At 36.1% G+C, this 22,555-nt stretch overlaps 2 protein-coding genes across 5 annotated transcripts in view; one reads left to right on the plus strand and one right to left on the minus strand.

Annotated features, from left to right (window-relative positions):
• Nucleotides 1-22,555, plus strand: part of CATSPER3 (cation channel sperm associated 3) — an 84,181-nt gene that overhangs the window by 61,131 nt on the left and 495 nt on the right. For 3 of the 4 annotated variants that reach the window (XM_007473626.3, XM_007473625.3, XM_007473624.3), the window contains 6 exons: nt 1,920-2,073; nt 7,502-7,741; nt 10,056-10,238; nt 10,995-11,135; nt 12,760-12,879; nt 16,632-16,789. In XM_007473626.3, coding sequence (XP_007473688.1) covers nt 1,987-2,073; nt 7,502-7,741; nt 10,056-10,238; nt 10,995-11,135; nt 12,760-12,879; nt 16,632-16,789 — 929 coding nt within the window. In that variant the 5' untranslated portion in view covers nt 1,920-1,986. The remainder of the gene's footprint in view (nt 1-1,919; nt 2,074-7,501; nt 7,742-10,055; nt 10,239-10,994; nt 11,136-12,759; nt 12,880-16,631; nt 16,790-22,555) is intronic. The other variant, XM_056811310.1, reaches the window with a different exon arrangement.
• Nucleotides 1-22,555, minus strand: part of C1H14orf132 (chromosome 1 C14orf132 homolog) — a 94,389-nt gene that overhangs the window by 25,239 nt on the left and 46,595 nt on the right. The gene's annotated exons all lie outside the window — the stretch shown is intronic.

The following is a 22,555-nucleotide window of genomic DNA, read 5'->3' on the forward strand; positions in this document are numbered from 1 at the left end:
ATTACCTGTGGTTTTTGAATATTAGACTTTTTATAAGAGATACATGATGAAAACAACATTTTCCCCCATCTGACAAATTTTCTTCTCCTACCTGCATTGATTTCATTTTTGCAAAAGCTTTTCATTTTTATTTAATCAAAAATATCAATATTATCTTTTATGATCTCCTGGATCTCTTGTTTGGTCAAGAATTCTTCCCTTATGGATACTTATGAAAGTTAGTTCCATTCTCTGGTCTTTATTTATTGAGGTTCAATATCCCTCTGAATATAATGAGAAGATAGGATTCCTTAGAAAAGACCCTGATATTGGGAAAGATTGAAGTCTAAAAGAAAAGGAGAGAGCAGAGGAAGGGTTGGATAGTGTCATGGAAGCAATGAATATGGGCTTGGATAGATTTCAGCATTTAGTGGATAAAAAAAAGGGCTTGGTGTGCTGTGGTCCACTGGGTCACAAAGATTTGGACAGTACTGAACTGAATCACAACCACAAAATCCCTATGAAACTTACCATGATATGTTTATGGTATAAATTCCTTTTGAAATCTGCTTTTTGGGGCAGCTGGGTGGCTCAGTGGACTGAAAGCCATGCCTAGAGATAGGAGGTCCTGGGTTCAAATTTGGCTTCAGACACTCCCAGCTGTGTGACCCTGAGCAAGTCACTTGACTCCTCCTTATTGCTTATCCCTTACTGCCCTTCTGCCTTAGAACCAATACACAGTATTGATTCTAAGATGGAGGGAAAAAAATAAAATTAAATTTAAAAAAATCTACTTTTTGCTAAATCACTTTCAAGTTTTAACAATAGTTTTGGGTTTTTTTTTTTAACCCAGTAAGGGATCCTTCAAGTAAATAATGTTTTCAGTCTTTCTGAACTAATTGAGGTTAATTGTTTATGATTCTAGTTTATTTAATCCACTACTACTCATCTACCTTTCTACTTTTAACCTATATCCAATTCTTTTCATTACTATTACTTCGTAAAATAAATTAAAATCTGAAAATGCTATGTTTCCATTTCAACTTTTAAAAATAACTTTAAGATATGAGATATTTTTCCTCCAACTGAATATTTTTTATCATTCTGTCTAATTTATTAAAACTAAATTTGTAAATAAATTTGGATTATATTACTTTTTTATTTTATTGGCTTGGTTCAAGCATAAACAGTGGTTATTTATTATTTATTTCTTTAAAGAATTTAAAATATTTATTTTATGTAAATCAAATGAATCTTCATAGATTGACTCCTAGATGTTTTCTGCATTCATTTTGAAAAGTATCATTTCATTGCTTCCTTTTGGGTTTTGTGAATATTATAGGAAAATGTTAATGATTTTTATGGGTTTATTTTGCATCTTTCTACTATATTAGAAACTATTATCTCAATTTTTTTTGTTGATTTGGAAGGATTGTCTAAGCAAATTTTAATTTTTCAGCTTATAGGGATACTTTTGTTTCCTCCTTGCTAATGTTTGTGCCTTTAATTTCTTTTTCTGGATGCTATTCTGGCATTTCTAAAACTATCAAATAATGGTGGGGATAATAGGCATTCTTGCTTTATTACTATTTGTTTGGGGAAAGTTTCTAGTATTTCTCCCATGCAATAATACTAGTTTTTGGAATTATATACAGATATATACAAATTTTTATTATATTAAAATATAGTCTTAAGTGTATAGTTTCTAGAAGATTAATGATTTCTTTTATCAGAAAGTTTCACAAAAATTGGGGGAAAAATGTCCTCATAACTACATTATAATCATTAGCATTTGGCTCTATTAATATTTCAAAGGCAGTATTATTCAATATATACATGGAAAAAGACTTCATTATATGTAAAATTATTTGCATAACATTGTACTATATAGAATTTCAAGTAAGGTAAACCCCATTTTCTCTTATGCAACTTTTTGACAGGAGGAAAGATGTTCAGTACTGTAACTATGTGAGAAGATTTTTAGAAGGCAACCTTTTTTCTTTGATTATGATCTCTACTATCTCATTTAATGCTGTGTGTATGGTTTTGCAGACCTATTATGATCTTAGATACCACTTTTTCTTTGTTTTTGAGGTAAGAAATATGTGAATGAACACTTTCACATTTTTTATTTTCTGAAAAGGTGCAAATATTTTTAAGGCACATAATGCTATAGGAAATTGCTGAAGTTAGACTCAAAAAGCCCCAAATGTGAGTTAAAAGAAAATAGAGGTTCTTTACATCAGTATTAAAAATGATCTGTGATTTCTTTGGTATAAATACTCCCCCTATGTATACATATAGATCACAAACATTCCAAGCCATTGTGGAAAGAATCATGAGTTTCTGTGGTCAAAAACTCCTTTCTAATAATGAATTGAGTCTTTCAGCATTCAGCTAGACTAATTCTCTCATGAATTCATGGCCTTTCCAACTCTTTGAGATCTACTAGAGCTCAGACACTACTGATCTAAGCCTTTAATAGACAAGGGTGAGCTCCATTAGAAAGCAGAACAAAATTTTACTACTGAATAATCTCCACTTCCAGTAGAGGTATTTAATGAGTCACCCTCCTAGAAGAAAAATATTTTACCATCTGAAAAGATATGATGTAATGTATCTCTTTAATGAATTCTTAAAAATATGAATAAATTCTCAACAAATAATCACATAACTAAAGTTTCTTTTCTTATATTGATAAAGCAAATGTCCTACATTATTCTTTTTATGCAAAATTAGTACTATGGACATGTGATGGAATTAATTAGAGCATCCTTCCCAACAATACAGATCACGACTCATCTATGCCTACCTATTCCTGTGCTTCCCTTGTCTGTGTTTTCCCATAAATTCACCACAGAAGGTTCACCTAAGTGTTGAGACCTTCCTTTTATTCTTCAAGTCATGTATACCATTTGAACATATAAAGTAGTTATCAATTAGTCCATACTCTCATTATAGGACAAGCTCAACTTTTAAAAATCATAAATCTCTTTAATAACATACTTTTATAACCATTTTATAATAAAGGGAAAGAATTCTAACTCTCTCCCTCTCATCAAAACTAGAGCCGTTCACAGAAAGTTAAGTGAACAGCATTATTTGACTTCCTCCCTGCCCTGCCACTTCTTTTTATCCTTGTAGTTGAACTGATGACAGGAACTGTGTTAAGCTCTGGGGATACAAAGATAGCAATAAAAATTCCTGTTTGGTAGAAGTTTACATGCAATAGCAAGTAACAATTGGGAGGATGAAATAAAATACTTGTGTTTTAAAGGAGACTAGGGATTCTAAGATGTTGAACATGATGAAGGAGTGCATTCTAGCTATGGGGGTACATCAGTCCAGTTTGCTTGAAAGGGAACTATATGCTCTGAGTTTTGAAAGAAGGTCTGGGTCAGACTGTGAAGGACTTTAAATGGTAAACAGGAGTTTATATTTGACCTCAGAGACAATAGGGTGCCACTGGAGCTTCTTAAGTCAGACTCAAATTATAGGAATATTATTTTGGCAGTTCTGTGGAGAATTGGTTAGACAGGACAGATACTGAAGGCAGGAAGAACAATTAAGAGGTTATTGTAATAATATTGTATCCAACAAGGAGTAGAAAGAAAAACAGTCAGTAGAGGTAACTTAACTCTAAGAATTATTCCTAACAGAAGACAAGAGAATCATAGATTCAAGAAAGAATTCACCCTAGACTCTGAAAATATGGCCCCACAAAGTACTTTAAATTCTTGAGTTGTTGCTCCTTAGGAATGCAAGTTGGGATTCAGTTCCCAGAAGGGGTTATTTTAGCTAGACCTGGCAGTCATCTGCAGAGAGATGATAATTGAATCCATTAAGAGCTGATGAGTGAACAAAGAAAAAAAGAAGACCCAGGACAGAAACTTAAGGTGTATCTAAAGTATATCCATGCTTAGGGATCTAGGCATGGATTATGATCTAGCAAATGAGGCCGAGATGGAGTAGTCAGAAAAGTTGGAGGAGAAATAGAAAGCAATACCATGAAAAACTGGGTAAGAGACAGTGGTCAGAGGGAGCAGTCAACCATTGCAATAGATCAGAATAGACAGAATGGTCATGCCACATACCATAGAGGTATAAAGTATTAATGAGTAGTAATCATTAAGTGCCTTCTATGTGACAGGCACTGTGCTAGAGGCTGGGGAAACTGACCAAAGTAAATATTTCAAGGAGAGAGGAGAGAGATAATTAATATACACACATATAAAATAAATTCATTGTAATGGGGAGGGATTGGAATAAGGAAAAGGTTTAATTTTCATATAGGAGGTGGCACTTGGGCTGTTTGGAAGGGGAAAAAGGCAACATAAGAAGGACGGACACAGATAAAGATCAAACATTCAGAGCTTACTAAGGTAGGAGGTGTGTTATTAGAGAAGAACAGAGTTTGTCTAGAGAAAAACATAAGGGAAGAGGAATAATGTATCATAGACCTAGGAAGGTAGAATAGAGCCAGGTTATAAGTGGCTTTAATTGTCAAACAGAGAAGTTTCTATTGATCCTAGAAGAAATAGAGAGCAACTAGAGTTTGCTGAGTAGAGGAATAGCATACTTGGATCTACACTGAGAAGAAAGTTGAGGTGGGGAGACCAATTAAGAGGCAATTTTATTCAAGTGAGAGGTGATATAAAGGCCTGAACTGGGGTGGCAGTCCTGTGAGCTATTGTGGAGACAGAATTAACAAGATTTGGCAATTGAGTAGATCGTGGGGTAAGTGAGAATAAAGAATCAAAGATGACATAGATATTGTTAACCTAGGTGATTAAGGATGGTGTGTTCCTCAGCAAAAATAGGAAGAGGACTGGGTTTTGGGGAAAAGATAATGACTTTATTTTAGATATGTCAAATGGAATATCTTATTTTGCTTAAAATATCCAGTTGGTAGTCAGCAATGGACTGTTGCTCAGGAAAGAGACCAAACCTGGATATATAAAATGAGTGTGATCTATATAGTCATTTGCATAATGGGGGCTACTGAAGTCACCAAGTAAGAACATATAGAAAAAGAAGAGGGCCTAGGACACAGCCTTGAGATATATCTACAGTTAGGTAGAGTAGATATGATGAACTCACAAAGGGGAGTGAGGAATGGTCAAACATGTAGAAGGAAAATTGAAAGAGAGCAGTGTCACAAAAAACCCAGAGATGAAAGATTATTTAGAGCAGAGAATGGTCAATAGTATAAAATGCCACAGTAAAGTAAAGAAAAATGAGGATTAAGAAAAAAAGGTATTATATCTGATAGAATGATAAAGACTATAAAAAAACCACTGTTAGTGAATAAGAGATCATTGGTAAATTTGATCCTGAAGAAAAGATGATAAAAAGGACTCTCTGTCTGTTTGTCTCTCTCTTTCTCATTTTCTTCCTTTCAGGTGGAGGACTTTACACATAGAAGATTCCTATACTATCACATTTTGTTGATGTGTTGGTTGCTTTTGCTGAACTGCTTGTTTTATCTCTTTTTTTTTCTCTGTTATGAAGGATGGCTCAGTTGGTAGGAAGAGAAATGAAGGTGTTATAAAAACAAACATCAAAATATTAAATAAAGAATACAATAATCCTTGAGTTTCAGTCAAATGGGATAGTAAGAAGTTTTGATCATAGCATCTTGAGAAATGAATAGAAAATGAGAAAGTAGAGGAAACATGTATAGATGACTTTTTTCTGAGTTAGACTATGGAATGGAGAAGAAATGTCAGATGGTAGTTTGAAAATAAGAGAGTGCCAATTGAAGTTTCTTTTTTAAAGACTGGCAAAGATGTGGTTATATCCACAAAGAAAGAGGCATGAGATTTAAGATTAGAGATAAGGGAAGGGTTGGTTCATGAGACAAACTACCAGAGAAGATCAGATAGGAAAGGATCCAAAGTAGAACTGGAGAAGTTGTTCTTAGCAAGGAGAGGGATGAACTCTTCTTACAATCCTGCAGCAAAAGAGGAGAGAATAGGATGGGGTTGGTGATGTTGAGGCTATTTGTGGTGTAACAATGATGAAAAGAAGTTAGCAATGTATGACTTTTATAAAGCTTGATGCTAAGAGTGGGAAGGGGAAGTAAAGGTGGTTTAAAGAAAGCTTTGAAATAGATGCTGTAGGAATTGTGATAGTTAATCAGAAAAGAGTAAAAGGTTCACTTGGAAATGCTGAGGACCATTTGAGGTTAGAAAACATTGCTCTAGTCAATATGATAGTGCGACTTTCTTTAGCAATTATCAGCACATGAGAAGGAGGGGAGAAGGCAAATGGTTTGAGTAATCCCAAGATTGGAATTAAGAAAAGTGCTAAGACAAGGGGGAAAGAAGGCAGAGGATAGTACAAACTTGAACTGGATAAGCATAGGGAAGAAAGTGAGATCAGAAGAGGAATAATGGATTAAGAAAGTGGGAGAGATGGAATGACCATAAGTAATGATGATGTTGAAAAATAGTTTCAAGAGTGGGAGAGAGGAAGAAATGGAATGTAGGTATGTATGTATTGAATGCTGAATGACTTCATTAACCACCCTTCATTGAGTAGCTCATATTTGTCCAAAAATGTTTTGGTGATATCCCAGAGGAGACTGAAGAAGGCATCATTCCTGTTGGAGGGCTCTCATTGTTTAGTCAGGAAGACAAAATTCACATATGTGAAAGAATCAGTATAAGAGAGTTGGGGGGTATGTGGTTTAGATAGTCTTCTAGGAATTCAGAAAAAGGAGAGATTCTTATTGTAAGATATTGTCGCTTCAAGGTGTTGCTCTATCATGTAGAGAGTCTGTTGTTGCTCAGTTGTCTCTTCAGAGAAAATTATATGGAGACAATACTGAGAGAGTTGTTAGTTATTTTTGACTGTGATAACCTTTGGTATAATAGAGAGATATGGATATGAGAATTGTTTTATGATTATGAGAGAAATGTAATTTATCTGATTCTAAGCAGAAGATGAGGATTTGATTACTAATCATAAAGTAAAGGAGAATAATTTAAAGAGAGCTAGAGTTGGAACCCAGAAAGATAAGAGGAGAAAGAAGAATGCATTGGTGGGAGAGTGACTTAGTGCCCACTGGGATGTATTTAATATCCTCTTTTTTCTTAAGTATATGATATCTGTGATGTTATCTTTTTTTTGCTTTATTGTTGAGTAAATGGTTATTTTAATATTGAATGTGTCATTATTGTGAATCTTGGACTTTGTGTAAATGTAAGCACACCAGGAAGTGTATTTTCCCACAACAATTTTATCCCTAGGACTTCCCTTAAAATTTTAGTGTAAACATCTGGTAATGACCTTTCTCTGAGAATGTGATGTAGACCTGCCATGGTCAGAGCAGATTAGAGTGAATGAGGCAGCTCAGAAAGTCAGTAGATGTCCATATCCTCTACATAATACTACAGTGTGAGTAGTTATCCATTTTACCCTTTACACTACATTTTCCTCCTTGAGTTTTTTTTACTTATCAATTCCCTTGGACATTGGAACTTCAGAGCAACTGTGAATAACCTATTTTCTCTTTCAGGTATTAGAAATCCTATTTAATGCGGTTTATTATTTTGAGTTCTGTATCAAATTTTATGTGGATCTCATGAAATATTGGAAGAACGGATACAATATTTTGGACGTTATTATTATCATTATCCTTTGGCTTCCTCAATATCTGCGGAAGAATTTCAGAAGAGAGTATGGATATATAAATATAGCAGAGGGTATCCAGGCTTTTCGAATTCTCAAACTCATTCCCTACAGCCGAGGAATAAAGGTAATGAGGGTTGATTAAGTACATAACCTCACACAGGGAATGGATATTCAAGAAGAAATTTGTGTCTAGGAACTTATAAGGTCAAAAGTGTTAGGTATTATTGACCAATAAGGGAGTATGTGATTTTGATTGTAATGAAATCTATTCCACGTGGTTGCACAGAGAATATAGGGAATCATTCTCTTCAATCTCATCCTCATCTTCTTTCACCTCTTCTTCCTCCTCCTGCCCATTTCTCTTCCTCTACCACTATTATGGAAAGACTGAGTTGAAATGACATGAGAGGTCATCTAGTAACTTCTCTATCATACATCTGACAAGTGGTCATCTAGCTTTTGATTGAAGTCTTCCAATGAGAAAAGAATGCACTGACTTTCCTTTTTGGGATAGATTTAATTATTGGGACATTTCCCCTTTATGTCATGACTTATTTGCCTCTATAACTTCTACCAACTTTTTTCAAATTCTTCCCTGTGGAGCAGGAATATGTGTAATTTTTTTTTAGGTTAACATAGAGTAGTAGGCCATAATACTAGACTTGTACTCAGTCAGTCAGTCAGCTAGCATTTATAAAGTCCTTCCTAAGTACTGGGGATACAAAAGAGGGCAAAAAATGATCTGTACTCCCAAGAAACTCATAGCCAAAATAGGGGAGACAGTGTGCAAATAACTATGAATAAACAAAATAGAGGAAAAACAAGCAGATATTCATAAAGAAGACAACTATATTATGAGAACAGATAGAGACTTCTTTGCAGAAGACAGAACTTTGAAGGAAGTCAAGGAAGCCAAGAGGCATGGATGAAGAGGGAGAACATTTCAAGTATGGGGGACAGCCAGTAAAAATGCTCAGAGTATGAATATGTAATGTATATTGTTTGAAGAACAGGAAGGAGGTCAGGTCATTAGAACACAGAATATATGATATTTAAATCTCTAAATCTCTTAAATTTAAAGATGCTACGATCTTTTTTTAATGTCAGTCCTTCAATTATTTGAAGACAGCTAACACATTCTCCCTCCTCTCCCTGCTCTTCTCTAGGTTGAACACACATAAAATCACATATTTATAGGAATTATATATATATATATAAAATCTAACCCCATTATCTTTTAGATGTGAAAATTGAGACTACTCAGGGAGTTCAAGGGATTTACCCAGGGTTGCACAGCTAGTAAGTGTCTGAGGAGAGCTTTAAACCAGGATCTTCCTGTCTCCAAGCCCAGAATTTTATTCACTATACCATGCTGCCACAACTCATGATAATTATATGACTTCTTAAGTGTCTCGAACATCTTGGTTGCCCTGCCTTTGAACATACTCTAGCTCAGTGATGGCAAACCTATGACATGGGGAGCAAAGATGGCACATACAATGCTCTCTGTGGGCATTTGGCTGCCCTCCCTACTCAATACCCCTCCACCCCAGAGTTTGTTACTAGAAAGGCAGAGGGATTTGAGCAGAGCTGCTCCCTTCCCCCTCTCCACCACTCTTGATGACATTTTTTTTCACATCACCAGCCCCTCTGCCCAACAGCCCAATGGGAGTACACAGAGGGGAAGGTGGTGGCAGAACTGGAGGGGAACAAAGTGCTCAGGCCACTCACCTCCCTCTCTACACTTGCTGAGGATATTCCTTACTTCACCCACTTAACAGCCTAATGGAAGCACTTTCTCCCTCCCCTGTTTGGGCATGGCACAAGGTCTCTGGGGTGGGGCGGGTATGGTATTCCATCTCTAAAAAGTTGACCATCACTGATATAGTCCAACCTTTTGACTTTACAAATGAAGAGACTGACATTCATGGAATTTAAACTTAAATAACTTACTCAAATTCACATAATTCAGATGTGGGATTTGAATCTAGGTCCTCTGACCCCAGAATCAATGATCTTTCCACTGTATTGTACTTTTAAGTATTTGGAGAACCTAGAGACCATTGTGGGATGGCTGGCAGGAGCAGATTCTTGGTTCCAACTTATAAAATTAAACTTTGTATTCATCAAAAGAAGTGTAAAACCAATCTATTTACATCTGCCGTTTCAAAGAGCTTACTAAAGTCCTATTGTATATAGTCATTGCTTAATGAGTTTGAATTCAGTTGAAATGAATTCATGGCTGGGGTTGATTCAGTCTTTGGATCCAGGAAAGAAACACTTGTCCCCTCACTTGGCATGGGTCTTGTTTGACTGGATTCTCTTTGGTCATTTATTTTTAGTTCTGTTTTAATTTTTATTCTCATTTAGTTTTAGGGGGGCTTGTTTAATCTGGAAAGCTCTCTGCCTTTACTCTTCCTGTTCTTTCTGTTTCATAGACACTGATCTCTGCTCTGGGACAGACCATTTGCACTGTGGCTTCTGTCCTGGTCTTGCTGTTCCTGCTGATGTTCATCTTTGCCATCTTGGGCTTTTGTCTGTATGGAACAAGTGAGGAAGCTGATATGGAAAACTGGGGAAACCTCGCTGTGGCCTTTTTCACCCTTTTCAGCTTGACCACGGTAATTGTTTGAAGCTTTCTCAGGGGAACTAGTATCCTAAGTAATTGGTCCCTAAGATCAATTAAAGAGCTATTAAGCAAATGTCTTACTCTTTAAGAATTGAGATACTTTGGGAAAGAGATTTACTGGTCTCAGTAGTACTGTAGGTAGCCCAAAGGATAAGCACTGCACTTGGAGTCATAAAGACCAGAGTTCAAATTCCACCTCAGACATTTACCAGCTATAGCAAATTACTTATCTCACCTACCTCAGTTTCCTACTCTGAAAAATGGGAAAAATAAGAGCAGCTACCTCCCAAGGTTGTCATGAGAACAAAATGAGAGAATGTTTGTGAAATGTTTAAGAAACATTAAAGTGTTATGTAAATGCTTGCTATCATCATCATCATCATCATCATCATCATCATCATTACTAATTAACATTTGGCCCTGGAGTACCTTTATGGGATCAATGAATTTTCTTCCCAAAACCCAGGGCTTCATTCCCAGAATGCAGTCATTATATTTGTCTACCTGAAGATTTTAATATTGACCAGAGACCTTATATTGGGGTAGAGAAGACCTATTATAAGACTTTTTTCTGTTTCACTGTTTCATTTTTAATTCCATATGACCAGGGAAATCATCTTCTATGATTCCAGATATGAGATTCAGAGACGAGGAAAGCGAAAGTCTCACCAGAGGCTAAGGGTTCAGATGAGAGAGTTTTTGGAAATCCCTTTGGTTTGGGACTATAGGATTCTGTCTTTCCTCCTAGGTGGATGGTTGGACAGATCTGCAGGGAGTCCTGGATGAACGGGGATATATGTGGAGCAGGGCTTTTACCATTATCTTCATTTTGGTGGGCTCCTTTGTGTTCCTCAGTATGTTTATTGCTGTCATGATCATTCACACAGAGGTGAGTTCCAATCATGTCATGTACTTTAGGGAATATATTAGGCAGTGGGAATGGTGGCAGCCTGAGTAATAGAGAATATACATTCTATCTGGAACACTCATAGATACTTAAGCCCAGAAAAAATTAAGTTGTGGGTGAGTTGGAGAAATAACTGAAGGTGTGAAAAAGTATCATCAGGAAGGAAATACTCTCCTTTCATAAGGCTTTTAGTCCTGTATTTCTTTGAGAGTGGGTAAGGTGGGAAGTAATAGTGTAATAATAAATTGCTATTTGGACCATGGTGGGATGACAGATTTCTGTGCAGTATATAAGTCACCCTTGTCCAACTCAAATCCTCTCCTCCTCCTCCCTTGACATGGTGTGGGATACAAGTTCCTGAGGACCTGGGCAATAATGAAAGCCTTGAATGACTGACTTCTTAACCTCTTCATTTCTGAAAAGATGTGGTATCTTCTGCTTAGTATGGGATAATTTTACCTATAGTTAGTATGCATGTTGGGCACTTAATCTCAAAGTAGAAGTGTCCTTAGAAACCATAGTCCAACATTTTGAAGTGGCAAATGACTCACTGAGAGTCCCACAGTGATTTAGTAGAAAGAAGTGGGGCTAGAATTGTCTTTAATGCTGACTTGCTTCCATTTCACCAAAGCTGCCTTATCAGTCTCATGACTTAGTTTTTAAAAAAGTTAGTATATACCAGAGTATACTTAATCAGTGCCTTCTCTAAGGTTCAGCAAACTTCTGAGAACTTAGCATGGACTTTATGCTTTGAGGGGTATAACTGGAGGGGAGTAGGTATAAGAAAGAGGGAGAGTAAGGGAAGCAAGCAGGAGAAAAGGAAGTAAAAAGTCCAGGGAATGTATTGTCTTCAGGGCAGAGATCTCTAGGATTTCAACCAGGAAGCATATGGGAGGGGCATTTCTTCCCCTAAACCCCCTTATAATTGGAGCATGTTGATGACTTTTACAAAGGTTACGGCCCTTACTTAACAAAGACCATTGTCATACCTAACTTTCCATCATGATGTAGTGAACAGTACATTGGATTTGGAGCCTAGGAATCCAGGTTTGGTCTTCAATACCATATGAATACCATCATCAGTACCATCTTTAAAACCATTTGGAACCTGAATATCCAGGGATCTCAACTCTTCAGGAAAATTCATATTCAATGGACATTTATCAAACAGGTTTCTTTGTATGAAGTACTGTCCAAGGTACTGACCATAAATTACAAAATCAAAAAACAGTTCCAGCACTCAAGGTGCTTATCACCAATGTGATCTTAGACAAATATCTTCTTCCCTTTTGTGGACCTTAGTTTCCTTATATGATACGAAGTGGTTGGCCTACATGTTTTCTAGGGTCCCTTCCAGTTTTAAAGCTTTATTATCTACCACACTAATGTAATTATCAATAATATGGAAAAAGGTCTTGATCAATGACACATGTAAAACTCTGTGGATTTGTGCTTTGGCTACAGGGTGGGGTGGGAGAGGAGGGTATGGAAAGAACATGAATCATGTAACCATGGGAAATATTCTTAAATTAATTAATTAAATAAAAATTTTCAATTAAAAAAAGCTTTATTATCTAATGAGAGAATCTGTTCTTAACCTGATTAGGATTCAATCAAGAAATTTACAAAGGTATTGTCCACTGAGAGACAATTGGCTCTTATAGAAGATAAGCAAAGAATACTGAAAAAGCAGCAGGAAGAAATCAATGCACTCATGCAGAGAGAGGTACATATTATTGATGGAAGATGAAACTAGATTAGATTATTCTGTCTATGGTTGACCTGGATGTAAAAGAAACATGGGAGAAGGGGTAAGTCAGATGCCTAAATTAATATTAATGCTTTCAAAAAATACAATGATCGCAGAATTATAGAATCACAGAGTCAATAGAATCCTTAATTTACACTTAATCCAACCCATATTTATGATGGTCCCTACTTGAAAGCTTTGAGGGATGAAGAACTTGCTAACATACTTGATTAGCTGATTTCATTGTTAAATAGCACTAATGGTTAAGATTTTTCCTTACATTCAGCCAACATGTGACTCCTTTTACTTTCATTCTAAATTCTACCTTGTAGAGCAAAACAATAATTCTCATTAGACTTCCACAGGAAGACCACTCTAAATATTTGAAAAAAATGACTATGGATTATGTGCCATATAAACATTCTATTTTCCAGGTTCCTTATCCTCCACATTTACAGTCTCTAATTTAAAATGAGATGCAAAGAATTCAATAGCTTCAAACATGGTCTATCTAGTGCAAAAAACAGTGTGACTGTCACCTCACTCATCCTTTTTATTAGTGCAGCCTAATATTACATTAATTTTTTATTACTATGCCTCTATGATTGGTTTATATCCATGAATACATCTAAGTTTTTTAATATGAATTCTTGTTTATCTAGATTCCTAGTACTTGTAAAGGTGATTTCATTAATACATATGTACATTTGTATTTAAATAAAGATGCTCTTTTACATATATAACTTGAGACTGGCAAAGCCATCTTGGCTTCTCATTTTGTCAAAAAAAAAAAAAGATATTCTTAGTGATTCCTCCAAAGTCTTTCATCTATGAAAATTTGGAAAGCATGCTAGTCATTCCTTCCTTTAAGTAAGTGAAAGAAATGTTGGACAGAAAGAGGCCAAAGATGTATAGCTGCAGAACACCACTATTGATCTCCCTAAAGGTTGATGTCCATCAACACCAAAGAAAGCAACATAACTTTAAAAGCCCTTGTTAAATGATTGTTCTTGGAATTTTTCTCAATCTTCAGCTCATTCCTGAAGAAGCAGCATAGCAAGGAGAATATAGCACTAAATTTGGAGTTAGTAAGGTCTGGTGTTCAAACTCCTTCTCACATTTCTAGTAGGTAGGCAATTCACTTCACTAGTCAGTGACTCCCATTTTCTTATCTCTTAAATGTGGGGGATGGATTTTATAGCCTCCCCTAACATACAATCTATGATTCTGATGCTACTCTTCTTTAAAAAAAAAGTTTTACCTATGCCTTTAAAATATTTTATTTATTTGAATCAGCCAACATTTACCTTCTCATATCCCAAATAATAATGTAAGAAAACAAAACCCATTACAAACATGTATAGTCAATCAAAACTACTTTCCCCATTAACTATGCCATCTCAGAATTTACAGTCTGAATCTTCTTCTTTCAGGAAATGGGTTCAATGTTTCATCATTAGTTCTCTGAACTGTGGTTGATCATTACACAGTTAAAAGCTTAGCATAATAGGATTCCATCACATTTGCATGCCATAACTTGTTCATTGACTCCTCAATTTATAGGCATTCCCTTAGATTATCATTCTTTGCCATCTTGAAAGTTATTGTTTTTGTATATCCTTAGAAGTTGTTTTACTTAGGACTAATCCCTCTCTTAACATACCCTCTCTCTATTTCTCCTTACCCTCTCCTTCCTTTTCTCTTCTATTTCTCTGTTGAGTGAAATTTTTTTGTGCCCAGTTGTGTGTGTGTGTGTGTGTGTGTGTGTGTATGTAAATCCTTCCTTTGATCAGCTCAGATGAGAATGAAGTTCAAGTCTCAGTCCCTTGACCTTCCTCCTTGTTTTGTATAGATGTCTTCTTATATACTCTGATTATATGAAATGCTGATTATGTGAGATAGTTTTTCCTAACCTTGTTTTCCCTTCCCACAACTGTATTTCTCTTCCCTTCTTTTTCTATTTCCCCCTTAACATCATTAAGATATAACAGAGTCATTCCTGGGCCTTATCTAATTGTACTTCCTTTATAATCAGTGATGATGTTAGGGTTCAGAGGGGGCACGTGTCATTTCTCCATAGCTGAATAGAAATAGTTTATCTTTGCTTAGTCCTTTATCATTGTCCATTAATATGTACCTTTTAATGTTGTTCTTAATTTATTTGTTTGAACCTCAAAGTTTCTATGTAGTTCTGGCTTTTTCATAAGAAATCTTTGCTAGTTTTCTATTTCATTAAAGGCCCACCTCCACTTCCTGATCCCTAAAGCATTACACTTTATTTTGCTCTCTAATTTGCTGATCTAACAACCTAAGTGAAGTGGATAAATATTTACAAAATATAAATGCCCAAATTAACAGATGAGGAAATAGAATAAATAACCATATTTTAGAAAAAGAAATTAAGCAAATCATCAATGAGTTCCCTAAGCAAAATAATCATTAGAACTAGATAGATTCTCAAGTGAATTCTACCAAACATTTAAAGAACAATTAATTCCCAAACTATATAAACTATTTGAAAAAACTTTTGAAGAAATAGATCTTCCTAATTATTTTTATGACACCAATATAATGTTGATATCCAAACTAGGAAGAGCAAAAATAAAGAACTAAAACTGTAGACAGATGTCCCTAATGAGTATTTATGCAAAAATTTTAAATAAAATACTAGCAAAAAGATTACACCAATATATCATAAAGATTGCACATTATGATCAAGTGGAATTTAGAACATGAAAACATAGCTGGCTCAATATTAAGAAAACTATCAGCATAATTTACAACCATATAAAAAACTAACAGAAACCATATGATTATCTCCAGAAGTACAGAAAATACTTTTGACAAAATATATCATTGATTCCTATTAAACTACTAGGAAATATAGTAATAATGGAATTTCCCTTATAACAATAAGTAGTAGGGCAGCTGGGTGGCTAAATGGATTGAGAACCAGACCTAGAAATGAAAAGTCCGGGATTCAAATCTGGCCTCAGACACTTCCTAGCTGTGTGGCCCTGGGCAAGTCATTTAACCCCCATCATCCTTCTCTTACCAATCTTCTGACCTGGAACCAATACTCAGTATTCACTCTAAGACTGAAGGTAAGGGTTTTAGGAAAAACAAATTATAAGTAAAACCTATCTAAAGCCACCAGTAAGTGTGATCTGTAATTAAGCCTTCCCACAAAGATAAGTGGTGTAGTAAGGATGCCTATTATCACTACTAATATTCCACATTGTACTAGAAATGGTAGCTATAACAAGAAGAGAAGAAATTGAAGGAATTATGAGTAAATAATGATTGACATAAGTAAACAAAGCTCTCAGTCTTTGAAAACAATATGATGGTGTACTTGGAGAATCATAATCAACTAAACAGAAAGCTGAAATAATTAGCAACTTTTGCAAAGCTAGAGGATATAAAACAAACCCACACAAATATCAGCATGTCTATATATTACAAAGTCCATCACAAAATGATAGAAAGAGAAATTCCATTTGAAATAACTCAGACCATATGAATACTTGAGTGTCTACTTACCAAGACAAATCCAGCAATATATGAACACAATTACAAAATACTTTGTATGCAAATAAAGTCAGATCTAAATAGAATTGTTTACATCTTTATTTCATTAATTGTGCTGTGGTAGTCCAACATGGTATAGAACCTATAGATTTCATCATTATCTTTGCTGTCTTCTGATGTTTTCTCTCTCCCTTTAGAAAGGCAAAACTTATAAATCTTTTAGTGATCTAGTCAGAGTGTTTAAGAAGTCTCTGAATCATACGGACCCCATGGTTTTGGAAGATTTTTGTGCCACCCTTTCCTTCATCGATATTTACCTTTCATCACTAGACAACCAAGATAATACTGTTCTGAGGTAGGTCTTGAGCACTTGGGTCATTAGCCCCAAACTTACTTTTTCTAGCTCAAAATGACTAAATGAACTAGAGTCCCTTCATTTTCAAGGGAACTTCTTTAGGGGTGAGGGTTCTTGTTGATCAAAACATATTTGGGTGCTCCTAATATGATCCTAAGTGATGAGACAAAGTGTAATAGAGGGGGTATTTGGTGGTAAAGAACCAGAGAGGGAGAATGGAGTGCTCTTCTCCTCAAGGCAAAGCAAAGGAGGGGTATCTGTTAAGGTTGACCCAGAAGAAGGAGGGTGAGTCTGTTTGTTTCCCCCTTTAGTCTTTCCTAATTATGGCCTCTCACCTAGCTTGCCAGACTACTTCTCTCTATCACTTTGGTGCTGTTCATCAAGTTCCTCTTCCTAGGGGGAGAGAGGTCCCTTCACTCCCCCCTCAGTTTAAGCTGCCCCTTACTCAGTCTTCAGTCAGTTATAAAAGATCACAAATTTATTCTAATGTGGTAATAAAACAGGATGGAGTTGGGAAAGGTTGGTAAGTTGAGGCAAAAGGGAAGAGGAAGAAGGGTCCCTAACTATCTAAACTCTTCCCCTCACCCCAAAGTTGTTGGGAACTTGGGCTCAATGGCCTCAAGTCCCAGAAGAGGTTCAGAGTCTTGAACCTTGGCTTCAGCCCTGCCCAGCAGGAGTTTCAATTCAGGTGGGGAGACTGTGATGATTCTTCTAATGGATTTTTTTTCCTTTCTGTCTTTATCCACCTGTGGGGGTTTTGATAGAATGTAAATCAGGATTTCAGGAAAAGAAGGTTTTCTTGGGATCAGCCCAGTCAAGACTGGACTTCACCTCAGCTGTTTTAGAGCCAGAGAGAGAGCCAGAGTCAGAGATCCAACTGCCTGCTCTCTGGACTCCTTTTTCCTTCGGATTCCAAATCTCTGCAGCCCATCTCTCGCTGCTGCTGGAACCTTTTCTTTTTTCATTTCCACACAGTCTCTGGGGTCTCTTGTAAATCTCTCCTCTTCCACAAAAGAAAAAACAATTATAACTTCAAAGAACTCACATTCTGATAGAGGATACAATATGTAAATCATGCTAAAAGGGAAATGAAGAGAAACCAGGGAATGATGGTTTGAGGTTAGTTTGATTATGCCAGTGAACTAATCCCCACCCCCCAAAGAATTTCCCCCCTGACTGGGCAGAGAACTGATGGCTGCCCTCTGTCCCCTTTCAAATATGGCGATGACAGGTAAGCAGAGGGATTTACCAGATTTGCCACATCATAGGATTGAAGAATAACTGGTTTTACAAAACCTAATCTTCCTGGGAATACCACTCTGATAAAAACCCTGCTGGAGGAAGACCAATCTTGGTGGATTCAGGGCTTTTGCTTTATGCCTGATTCTCTTAGAGATCTTCCTCCCAGACCAATCTCCACCAAAAACCCAAATCCTTGTATAAAGATCTGACTTTGATCAAATAAGCAAACTATTTCTTTGTGATAGGATAGCTATAATGGGATTAGGGAAGAGGTAAAAGGAATTTCCTTAAGGGAAACACAGATGATGATGATGAAGGGTTCTTCCAGTCAAGGCCATCAGCTGAAAGGGCTATCTTATAAACTTTTTCTGTTTTCTTGAGTTCCCTAGGCTAGCTACCCTAATCTAATGTTAAGGAAACACCAACTGTCTGTAGAGATAGTTGCCACCAAAGAAGATGTTTCTTTCTTCAGGACATCTCAAACTGCCCTCCAGGGCAAAACCCCTTCAGGCAGCTGAAAATCCTTTAAAGTCCACAAGATCAGAGCAGAGAAGTCAGGGACAAATATAGTCTAAATGAGCAATGGATTTGATTGGGAAATCTTCAGGATATGACAGGTTATCAATCCAGAGATAGGCAGGAACCTCCTTTCTCTTCAGGATTCAAGATTGAACTCCCCTGTCTGTTGGTAAATTACCCAGAAGTCCCCTCTCTCCAACATTCCAACTCCCTGTCACTCATGCTTCTTGCAGCATTCCATTTCCACTCTGTGTTAAAATCTTTTACAATAAGTAGATTTAAAGAAGATATGCAGATAGAAAATAATTTCAGAACTCCAGTAGAAGGTGGATTCTAAGTTGAGACTTAAAATAAGCCAGAGAAACTAAGAGATGGAGATAAGAAGAGAGAGCATTCCAGGCAAAGGGAAAGCATAGAAAGACACTAGAATAGGAGATAAAAGGTTCTGGTCCAGAAACAACCCAGTAGGACATTTTAAGCTGAATCACAGAGAATGCAGAGGGAAATAAGACTTGAAAGGTAGGAAGAGGCCAAGTTATGAAGAGTTTTAATTAGAGTTTGTTAAGTAAAGAGTGACATGTTCAGACCCTATAATTAAGGGAAATAACCTTCACACCTGAGTGAAAGATAGATTAGAAAAGTTAAGAGACTTGAGATTGTGAGATCAATTAGACTATAGTGAAAGGCTAAGGTGAGAAATGATGAATGCCTCAAGACAGTGACTGTGTATATGGAGAAGAGAAGGGGACATATATGAGAGAGATTATGAAGGAAGATAGAAATGGGTTTTTCAATAGTTTGGATTCTGGGATTAGAATGAAGAGATAAATATGATATCAAGCTTTTGAGTCCCGATGATTGGGAGGATACTGTGCACTTAATCATAATTGGGAAACTTAAAAGAGGGAATGGAGCTTTAAAAGATTATGAAAGACTTAGTCAGGACTATCATTACAGGGTGCCAATAGAATTAAGTCACCAAACATTTCTACTTCCATCATCCTTTACCATATAGAAAACTTGAAAGAACTGAATGATGCAAAGAATTCCTTGATCCCTTGAATTAATTTGGAAAAGAACTTATGATTTGCTAATATGTATCTTTCTATTTCTTTCTTCCTCTACTTACTTACTCTGACTTACTGGGAATTTCTAGACCATAATTTGCCCCATTTCCCCTGATGATACATACTTTTCCCTTTGCTATTGTTATGGAAAAAAAAGATCAGGATAGTAGTAAACATACTTGTCACTAACTCATTATGGGAATGTAGGCCAACTAATTAAAATCTCTGCTTCTCAATCTCCTTTTCTATAAAATGATAATCTACTATAGAAAATTAGTTTTCATCCAGTGTCCCTCTACTCTACCAATGACATCTTAGCAGTAGAGGGAGATTATTAAGACTGACTTAATAGATTTGGATTATAATGTATATAAGGGACAGTATAGAGTTTTGACAGTTATTTGCCTTCACTTTGGGGTAAAGGATTGAAATGACTATATGGAATTACTTAGACTGAACTTGTCAAGAAATTTCCATCTTCTGTCTCTAAGGCACTGGTACTAGTGATTTCTAGGTGAGAACTCATTGTCACTTCCTAAAGATTTATCCTGCCTATATTCTTCAGTCCTGAGGATTAATGGAGTCCATTGAAGAAAATGCTTGACAGTGGAAGATCATAGAATTTAGAATTGGAAATGATTTGGGTAATCATCAAACCCAAACCACTCATTTAAAAATGAAGTGTTTTAAATAATATACTTTGTGTATTTTCCCTAGAAGCTCTGCATAAAGATGGTTCCAATAAATTAGGCATTCATTAAATTTCTAAAATGTGCTTGGTCTTATAGTAGGTGCTAGCAATATGATCACAAAAACAAAACAGGCTCTGCCTTCATGGAGCTTATGTTAAAGCAAGGGAGATATACAGAACCATAAAATATTAGAATTTTAAAGTTGTAAAAGTCCTTAAAAATAATATAGTCTAACTTTTCAGATTTCCATTTTCATAAAAGTTTTGTAATCCCTGCCTCTTAAATCTCAAGTGTCCCGTGTTCAGTGTCCAACTAGTAAAACCAATGAGCTAACAGTAGAAGAGAATTTCACCTAAGTAATACATGTACATGCAACTGGGGTCTTTTGTTGATGATGACTTCAGCATCATTTTTTTCAATTAGTGATTCTAATTATAGGAGTTTCTATATCTATGGCAACTGAGATACTGGTGAAAGCCAGATTTTAGAACCTCTTAACTTTTTAGGCATTCCTGTATGCCTATGAAATGAGTTTGGCAACAGAGTTCATCTTCTCCATTGAAGAACTCTTCTATGGACCTTGACCAACAACTAATCTTTCATTTCTACAAGGCTTCTAAGAGTTCATAGTTAAGAGCATGTTGTCAATTTAAATAAATGCTCACTAATTAACTCAACTTAATCAATCAATCAATTAAACATTTATATTTTAGGCACTGCTAAAAACTAGGTATACAAAGAGGAAAAACACAAAAAAACCCCAACCATCAAGGAATTCACCTTCTCCTGGAAGAGTACAATATACATACAACTAATTTGAGAATGATCAGAACACTAATAATTCATGGTGGGAGAGAAGATCAAAGAAGGGGGGAAGATTCTATGAGGAGGTGGTATTTGAGTAGAGTCTAGGAGGAAAAGAAGGAGTCAGAGACACAAGGGCAAAGAGAGAGAGTGCATTCAGAACATGGGAGATTGGCAATGTGAAGGCACAGAGATGGAATATATAGTGCTGTGTTTGGGGAGTAACCCAGTAGGTGCTTTTGTCTGGGATGTAGAAATTATTCAGGGAAGTAATATGGAAAAATGCTGTAAGGTAAGAGACAGATTATGGAGGACTTTTAATGATAAATTTAAGAAATTTGTATTTTATCATAATTGGCTGAAGATTTTAAGTAGAGGCATAACATAGTTCTAAACTTTAAAAAGGTTGTCTGTGTGAGATCTTATGGGGAAAGAATCAACCTAACCTGGTAACTGAATGGATGGGGTGGAATGGAAGAAAGGAGAGGGAAAAACGTCAATAATGATGCAAATGTAATATACTTGACTAAATGGAAAGATAGTAGTGTCCCTGACAGATAGAGAGAAGTTTGGAAGAGGAACTGTTTTTTAGTGTGTGTGTGTGTGGGGTGGTGGATGAGAATGTTTTGGTCATATTGAGCATTGTGGAACATCCTCCAGATGGAGGAGGAACTTTAGAAAGGAATATGTTCTGCTTGTAACATAGAATTCTATGCCAAGGATACAATATGAATATTTGAGGCAAGAAGGATTGTGGTTTTTACTGGAGGTTAAACCTATCCTATTGTAAAGTTAGAGATGAGACTAGATTATGGTGAGAGAGGCTGAAGAACTCTTTTTGAGTGACTTCCCTACTCTTAAAGATCCCCAAACTTGTCAGGAATGGGTGGGCACAGTCCTGAAACAGCCCTGACCATTTGATATAGACAGATGTTTAAGCAAGCAATCTGATCAGACGCCATGAAACGATCAACATCTAGGATTCTATCCAAAGGATTCTTTCTTATCCCCCATGCAGTTCTGAAGGTGATAAATCCAAGAGCTTGTAAAAAGAGAACATTTCCTTTAAGCCCCAGATTTTCATAGTTGATAACAATAATCTCAGCAATGTATAAAGGAAGGAAACAGACATTTAGAAAGCATTTACTATGTTCAGATATTGTGCTAAAAAACACTATAAATATTATCTCATTTGATCTTCAAAACAACCCTGGAAGGCAGATTCTATTATTATCCCTATTCACAACTGAGATGAGCAGAGGCTGAGTGGCCTGGTGTCACTAAGTAAGTATTTGAGGCTGAATTTGAATTCTGATCTTCTTGACTTCAGGTCCAGATCTCTATTCACTGTGTCACCTGCTATGAACATTTACTATGTATATGGGCTTAGCTATACCTTGAAGGATCAGATATTACCTCTAAGCTCAGATGATTCTCAGTCT

This window comes from Monodelphis domestica, chromosome 1, assembly GCF_027887165.1.
Source record: "Monodelphis domestica isolate mMonDom1 chromosome 1, mMonDom1.pri, whole genome shotgun sequence".
Classification (NCBI taxonomy): domain Eukaryota; kingdom Metazoa; phylum Chordata; class Mammalia; order Didelphimorphia; family Didelphidae; genus Monodelphis; species Monodelphis domestica.